This window comes from Haliotis rufescens, unplaced genomic scaffold (assembly GCF_023055435.1).
Source record: "Haliotis rufescens isolate VD_foot unplaced genomic scaffold, xgHalRufe1.0.p SCAF_11, whole genome shotgun sequence".
Classification (NCBI taxonomy): Eukaryota; Metazoa; Mollusca; class Gastropoda; order Lepetellida; family Haliotidae; genus Haliotis; species Haliotis rufescens.
The window spans coordinates 29,474,144-29,482,888 of record NW_025963791.1 but is presented as its reverse complement, the minus strand read 5'-3'; the positions used below and the strand labels follow the sequence as shown (position 1 = coordinate 29,482,888).

The 8,745-nt window shown below is 40.3% G+C and overlaps 1 protein-coding gene across 3 annotated transcripts in view; it reads right to left on the bottom strand.

Moving 5' to 3' along the window:
• Window positions 1-2,387: 2,387 nt before the first annotated feature.
• Window positions 2,388-8,745, bottom strand: part of LOC124132597 (allatostatin-A receptor-like) — a 51,691-nt gene continuing 45,333 nt past the window's right edge. For all 3 annotated transcript variants that reach the window (XM_046496579.2, XM_046496578.2, XM_046496580.2), the window contains exon 2: window positions 2,388-4,615. In XM_046496579.2, coding sequence (XP_046352535.1) covers window positions 3,448-4,572 — 1,125 coding nt within the window. In that variant the 5' untranslated portion in view covers window positions 4,573-4,615 and the 3' untranslated portion in view covers window positions 2,388-3,447. The remainder of the gene's footprint in view (window positions 4,616-8,745) is intronic.

The following is an 8,745-nucleotide window of genomic DNA, read 5'->3' as shown; positions in this document are numbered from 1 at the left end:
AGGTAAAGGTTGGATAAGAAAACGGCGGTGTATCGTAAGGGTGCAAACAACCAAAATAGACGACAGAGTTGTGTAGTCAGAAGTTTAACGTTTGAGATGACTTAATCAATAATGGGCCATGCCCCCGCGACTAGTCAATCATTCTCTCACACGGCGTGGCATGGTCCGAATGACAATTTGAGGGAACTTGTCCACTCCTCTTGCGACTCCTGGCCCCGTTCACCTAACGTAGCGGGTGGCCTGTGACGTACACGTCTCCCGATCATGCCCCAAGCGTGCTCTATGGAGGAGAGGTCAGATTCATGGCTGGCCATTGCATTACGGTGTTGTTTCCTGCTGGAGGTCGTTACGATGCGTGCAAGGTGGCCACGAGCGTTATCGTCTGAAAGACAAAACCTGCAAGGTGCGCAAACGGCACAGCTATAGCGCCAATATGTTGTCTCGTCGATACTGACCAGTGACTTTCCTATGGACAATATGAGGTTGAGTTCTGGCAGTCATAGTAATGCCGTCCCATATCATTACAGATCCACCCCCAAATCCCTTGCCTTACGTTGGCGTCTTTGTAACGTTCGTTAAGACGCCTCCAGACACCTGCACGTTATCCAGAGTTTCCCACGTAAGCCTGGACTCGTCCGAAAACATTACAGAAAAACATTCGCGATTTCCCAAGTTTCCCCGTTCTAATTGGCGTCAAGTTAGAATGTGTCGATTTGTTTACGGTGGTGCAACACGTGGTCGCCGAGCATGCAGATTAGTTGCATGCAGACGATTTGTAATCGCGTTGTGGGTAATTTACACTGCGGTGGCCTAGCGCAAGGGAGCTCTGATTTAATTGGCTGTTTGGGCTCGGTTTCTCAAAGCCTGATTCCAAAGTCTGCAAATAATGTCGTAATTGTCCATATGTTCACATTTTTAAATGTGCCACTAGAGAAGTTGAACCTGTTGAATGTCACTAATGGGGCAGGATACGCCTACCTGTTCCGAACACCTGGTATTACCACTAATTGATCGTGATTCATAAACACATGCTAACAGTGAATCGTACAATGAACTCTGTTTTTAGCAGAGATTTCTTTATATTACCGAACGAGTCGTGTCGCGGTTACCCTAAAGTGTGTTAAGTCAGTTTTATTGGTTATTGGTAGAATGCACAAAATGAAAAAGTTGAAACAGGATTGGAATAACGGCTATCATACATTATAAGGTTTTTGTTCCATCTGACAAGTTCTCAAACGACATAACGATTATATGTAAGCATCAATACATTACTTGTTTGATCAAAAACTTTAGTATAAGTGACATCACATAATGTCACATATCTTGCCAGTATGTCAACAAAGGAAGAAATCTGACAAAACCACGTATTAGTACTATTAATTTTCGGGTTGACACAACAACCTGAAGGCATTTCTATTCGTCTTTTGATTCCAAGCTCATTAAAAGCCGTACTACATTAGACACGTTGCTGGGTCGAGCCAAAGTACACTTTGGCAAAAAAAAAGGCGTCACCATGGGCACAATTTGTGTTCCACGTCTTGAGGTTCCCAATCGGATTGGCTTCTCGGAAACAAGGGAGTTCGGCCAAGAGAATTAGATTAGGCTTCGGATATTATCAGTGATCTGATATTTTTCAATAACGGTCAAATAGCCAGTTCTTTTCCTCTCATTTACCTACCTGACCTTAATATAAAAGAGACCAGTTTCATATATAAATATATGCATAACGATTTAGATTTACAATAAAAAACTATCCACAAGACTGTATGACAAGATGGATGACTTCAACTTTCTAATAGTCAGTTGTCCTTTAATGTTGAGCAATATTCAGACAGCTCCAGACGTTTATGTCAACATTTCACAACGTGTGAAGTACACTCAAGATGCTCTTTCTACGAAGATTTTAAAGAGTGTTAGACGCCTCTTGCTCAACATTCCAATGTTGGCTGCAACATTCAAGCCTTCGTAAAGCTTTCAAAGTGTTCTGTGGTAGACATGTGGAGGACATTTCCAAGTTTAATGCATCAGTTACAGAAATGGCGTCTGATGCAATTCCCTATTTTGACTTGTATCACATGTTCCAGTGTTGTCCACGTGAACACTTGCCTTGCCTTTATATGCGCCTGTGAAGATTGTCACCGGTGGAATAGGAAAAGCTCACCTTTTCGAGAACACCTGGTATCATCACTATTTAATAGTGATTCAAGAACACACGAAAAACTTATGGAATAGTCGTATCTGCACAGTGGAATCTGCTTTCAGCAGAAATTTCTTATGAATATGGAAAGGGTTTCGTAACTTTTATTTTTCACTTCAAATCCCGAACTGAACACACAAAAATCTGTAAGCTGAGCTGGGATAGTCCTATGAAATAACAACTCATCTGGAAAAATCTTAAGTTTTATTTCCAAACAACAATAAGCCCAAAGTTGCAACTTGAAAGGAACACAATTTTGTGATGAAAATATATTTCTACAATTTTCGGAATCAAAACAATTAGTCGGCTGGTACGTCTGATCAATTAAAATATACAACCATTTACATATTTCCACGGAACATACCAATGATGATGGTACAAATGTTAGTATGTGATTCTACAGACTATAAAAAGCGAACAAGCATAAAGAGACTGCTCTATAATGATGATCTGTTTACAAATAAATTGCAGTTCTGGTTATGGCTACAATACAGGCGTATAGCAAATACGACTTTACATATTTTACCGGGCACAGGACATAATACGCAATAAATCACACATTCTTTTATTTTCATGAATATATATTAATCGCCTACACTGCATACCGTCTCTATTTTATAACAACCTGATCGGAGATCACTGCACATCTGAATGCCACGAAGCGCTAAAAGGGGTCAGTTTGGGCGCTCAGTGTCAATCAGTTGTACAAATGGTCCCAGAACAATAATAGTGTATATACCCGAACCACACTGTGAAAAATAGTCCAGTGTTGACTCACCATGGCCACATTAATCACTAAACATTTAAATATCCCACTGCAAAAAATGAAAGACATACCATAGTACAACTACATTCATATATGACCAGTCGCAAACACGTGAAATCCTCAGAGGGATAGACAGAATATGCAGTTGTCTCTCTGAAGTTATCGCGTTCCATCGACACTGATCTGTCCAGCCACCTGATCTAGTCATATGTATATCACGTGAATCTGGTCACGTGTCAGTCACATGGTACTTTAGGTGTATAACATCAACGAGCTGCATCAGCGATAAGCAGCTATGAATGGACGGCGAATCTTAAGTTTGACACTCGCAGCGTTCACGCGCGTGTCTGAAGCAGATTTAGACACAAGATAATATTTTTATCCGGACTTTTGCATGGAATTTATCAGGTACACAGACCTACGCATGAAATCATACGCATTTATGTCTGCGTTGCATATAAAAGTCACATCCAGCTATGTATTGTCACACGTTATTCAAAGTTGTCCTTGTGATAGTAGTGCTTTTGGGATCCTTTTCATTGCGGGTGTTTGTCCTTTCGTAATCCATTAGCCGCGTTACCGAGAAACAACAGATAAACTTTCGAAAACTTCTTTTAAAGTTTTCAGACAAAAATGCGTACAGAAATGGATTTACACAGCTGTTCATATAAGCCAGACAGTTTGCAGCCATTTGTAGTCCAACGAACCCTCTGTCGTTTGGATAATGGCCAAATGCTCGGATTGTAAGGATAATCTGAATTGGTAGCCAGCAGAGTGCGAATGAGACAACAACGATAATAACCATTCTAGTAACTCGCTTCTTAGCCCGAATACTTTCCGCAGATTGGTTGCCACCAGGAACAACACCATACAGAAGTCGCTTGAGCATAAGGCCATACATGAGACAGACTGCGCCGAGGGGAATTACGTATCCAAAGGCAAGGAAGCACGAAAAGAAGATCATGCCAACTTGAGGATCATTTACACTATCCAGGTTTAGGCATGCGGATCTGTTTTGAAATTCGTGTTCGTAAGCGAGTTCACCATACTGGAACAGGATTGGAATGTTGGCTAAGAGAATCGCTCCCCAGGTTATTACAACGGCCAGCCATGTGTTTCTCTCGGTCCTGTATCGCATTGACCTGATAGCATGCACTACTGCTAGGTACCTGTCAAGAGACATGAGAACGAGAGTGTAGACGCTGGCATTGGCACAAACGTAAGCCATGAACTGTGTCAGCTTGCACCACGCGTTCCCAAATGGCCAGACAGGCAAGGCGTATCCAGCTGCTGTAAATGGCACACAGAAGATGATGAAGAAGAGATCTGCAAAAGCCAAACTGAGGATGAGGATATTGGTTGTATTCCTCATTTTTTTGTCGGACACGACCACGAGGATGACCATGAGGTTTCCAATTAGTCCCAGAATGAATACTACCCCAAATATAGTTGGTACGATGATGCTGACCAGTCTTTCAAATTCATACATAGGTGATTCTGTAATGTTGCAACCAACTGACATGCACGAAGCATTCTGACTGATGTTGGACGGGGTGACTGTTGTCAGCTCCAAGAGTTCAATCTCAAGCTCAGCCTGACCTCCAGACATGATGTTTCTTGTTGGGTCCCAGCAGGTACACTACACAATCATTCTGAAAAAGAAGGTCAATAGTTTAGTTAACTATACATATTATGTACCAGACAATATAAACTCTCTCGTAGCAAGGAAAACCACACTTAATGTGCTTCACATTCGTGATAGACGACACTAATTGTCTGAGAGAAGGAAGTTTCAAATGGGAAAACCAGCATCTACACAAATAGCTCTATTTTGGTACGTAACGGTTTAAATTATCTCCGTTCCTTAGTTTGATATCACAAAGCCATTAACGTAAATAAGATTACATTCTTTGACGAACTCCAGACTAACAATAAACCGGAGTATTGTTACTGCATAGTTTATTTTACTTGAAAGAGTAAAGGTTCTTACAAGTACTGTAAATTCTAGATGTAACCATTACGAAGAGATCTATTAAATCCGCAAGAGTCACGCAAATGAACAATTAAAGAGGATGCTATTGTTCTTGGGTTACAACAGACTGTATTGGCGATATTTCTCAATTACCGACCCCTTTGTATCTCACGGTGACTGCAAGACTAAATTAATGATTGTAACTTTTTGTAATGAATATGAAGTCCCGGTATAAAGATGTGTGAAATGTGATTCAAATTTAAAACCAGGCATTGTTTTTCCTCAGCACATACTTTCAGTCAAATGCGTCCCCAGACAGTCTTATTTCAGTATGGTATGAACATAACCTTTAATAATACTGCGCACCAGGAACTTTCGAATAATCTTACAAATGAACCTTTCATAATGCGATAATCCGGACGAAGTAGATGTCTTTCCATTTTCATACACCTGATTCATTCTCACGCTGTTGCAATATTGCGGAAAAATGTAACAAAACGCCAGTACACAAGACGCCGTTCGTTAGAAACCACCACCAACCTGTAACACCAGCCCGAGGACATAGCTGAAAACCTGGCATAGATTGGCTTTTGTTATCATCCTTCCTTCCATCCCAACGTGCTCACTACATTCAATTAATGTGGGGGAAAATAAGCGCTAAGTAAACATTTTATACAGATGGTGCAAACACCGCTTTCAGGCCTCTTTCGAACGCAGGCAAGACTGGACGCGTCGGTAAATGACAAAATGAGAAAGGGGCTAAATAAATTAGGCCCTGTGTAAAAGCAGTGAAAATCATATTATTATTTCAAATGGGTGTCCGGTCTTGTAGGGTGATTCCAGGACAGCCAGTGGACTTGGATCGATGTGAAGTTGTCCGGCCACCTGATGGACACAATTAGGCTCTGTCCATTGGCCAACACCTCGCGCTTAAACCACAGTCTCTAATGTTCCTCAGACGGTCCTTATGTGCTTTAGCTGTCGAGCACCAGTAATATCTTAGGGGGTTATTCAAAGGATTAGGTAGTTAATGCGGAGCAGTACACTCTTCACTAAGTGGGGCAGGGATGTAGATGACATTGTATAAGCGCCGGAGGTGGGACTAGGATGGTAATAACAATTTGGGTGGAAAATGTTGGTTTTATTATCCCCTGGGCAGAATCGGTGATTGTGACTTGAGGACGAGATCATGTTCCTGATGACGTAATTGGAACACAGACGAAGAACTTTTAAAATGCAACATGTAGTTATGGACCATGCAATGTTATTTTGAAAGCATTAGAGATGTCGCCTTAATGTATGTATATCAATGAAACACACAGTTGCCTACTATAGAAAAACACATATGTAATCAAACAGGATGACACGACGGTTGTCCGCTATATTCTACCACATGTATGGACCTATTCTGAGGACAGTCATCGCAAACTGATATTGGATCTCTGTGGTCTAAAAAGGTTATCGTAAACTTAAACAATTAACCAAAGATTTTCACGAAAAGGATACATGTAAAAGGTTATCGTAAACTTCAACAAATAACCAGAGATTTTCACGAAAAGGATACATGTAAAAGGGTATCGTTGAATGTCAGCTTCTGGTAGATTGCATCATTTGAGGCCTTTCCTTTGCTGCTTATTTATTTTCCAGTGTAATAGTGCTTTGTTGTCATCGACCCTTTCAATTCAGACGACCTTTGGTGGAATCGTGTTTAATGAATTTCAGATTTGTATAACAACAGCTGTCCGACCTATATCTATCTATATACATTTTTACGTAGCACATTTACGTTGTGTTTTTGCTATTTAGAATCGTAATGTATTGTAAGATATTAATATTGCCATGACAAGAAATACACATTTGATTTTCACGAAATAAGGACGAATGAACTCTTTTCGTCTAAATACATTTTTACGACAATCGTGTCATACTTAGTCCATTAACCATCATGGATGACATTTACAACCGTTTTCCACGTGATAAAAAAATAAATTGTTCAATCGGTTGAAAAATGTGATTACAACTGATGCGTTTTCTCTCGTCGTTGATTATTTTTTGAATGGCCCTCAGCAAACTGAAATGTACATCCGACGAGTGACATGTCTCATTACACGTCACCTGTATTAGTTAAACGCTTTAGATTTTCACGTTGGCAATTTATCCGACCGCCTCATGTTCGATTTACTGAATCTGTGTGGCTGATTTTGAACAAACGCTGCTCCTTGAGGCTGCGGTGGAACTGGAGCAGTAGTGACGAAGTGACCAGATGTTCCTCGCTGTTGCTGTCAGTATTCCTGATCATAATAATTGGTATGATCTAACACAATATCCATTATCGTGGGTTTTACATAATAGCAACAAATTTTGAATCTGTTAATGTGTACATGATTGTCTGAACGAAGATCATTTAAAGAGGTGAGGTGAGGTGAAATTGGGTTTAACGTCGCGTCCAAGATTATTGCACTTATATAGTGACGTGCATGCACGTGTGTGTGTGGCTGCTTGTACTAGTCCGGACTGATGCCGATTTATAGTGCTAGCTCACTGAGATACCATGCCGCAGTTAACATGAATACACCACTCAGACACAGTATACTGACTCCGAGCCGACCAGTCCTTGTTTTAGCCCCTTAATGTCGAGCGCCAGACAGGGTAACAACAAGTACCATCTTTTAACGTCTTTTGGTATGACGCGGCCGGGGTCATTTTAAGAAGGTATAAGGAACACATATTAACACAAACACATATTAACATAAAGGGTGAATACATTATATTGTCTTCTTGTTGCCTTGTTTGACGAAAGAAGATTCGATGCACACATCATTCGAAGAAATATATACTAATTAAAAGAAGCTGGAGAATACCCGATTCTTCTATATTACTATTGTTCTCATAGCATGACATATTAACTATCATAATATGAAAGATTCGGGTTTCTTTAACTATTTTGGCGGGATTTGTGTACATCTCAACATTGTGTGAGAACTTCACTTTGAGTACAGAAAAGCACATCCCGATCCATTGGCGAGGCGCTTTTGTGACATCAGCACATCCACACCATTGTACAATCTGTGTCGAATAATTAGCAAAGACAGGAAGTCGCATCACATATGTTTTTGTTCACAATATTCAAGTGGCTGAGATCGGTTTCACCAGTGTTAAATCACGACATGTTAGCTCAACGTAGTACCCAGTGTGCCAAAGGGCACATACGGATAATACTTTTGTAAAACACAAGATCTCCAAGACAACCCAAGGGTCATAGTCTTGATGAATATTGGATTGAACTCATGGTCAGCGGATCCTGACACGTCTGATTTTATAAAAAGGATATATATTTCTGTGGTTTAGACTTCATGAACACCAATTACACATTTAATATTTGACATCCTTGACTTTCAAGTGCCGTAACGTTTACGTGGACAGGTATAATAATATGACATATTAAGCTAACATTTTACTACCATCCACTACTAGATGAGTCAGGTGGTAACTTATTGCGATATGAACTGGAATGTGTCACATGGCACGACAAACGTAAGTTAAAACTTCATGCCTTGACCCAGTGGACATTTGTCACGTGGTGATCACAGAAATACTCTTCAAAGAGTTCAGAACAATTTGTCAAAAATGAAAGAAATCTGTTTACTGATAAAAACTATGTAAAATGAATGGCTTACTCACTGCTAACATCTATGCGATATATGGACAAGATGATAAGGCAAGAAGAAGGCGTCCAATTTGTTCTCCCCTCCTAACAGATCTCTGATGTCCGATGCAATTCCATATTTTGACTTGTCGTTCATGTTCCCG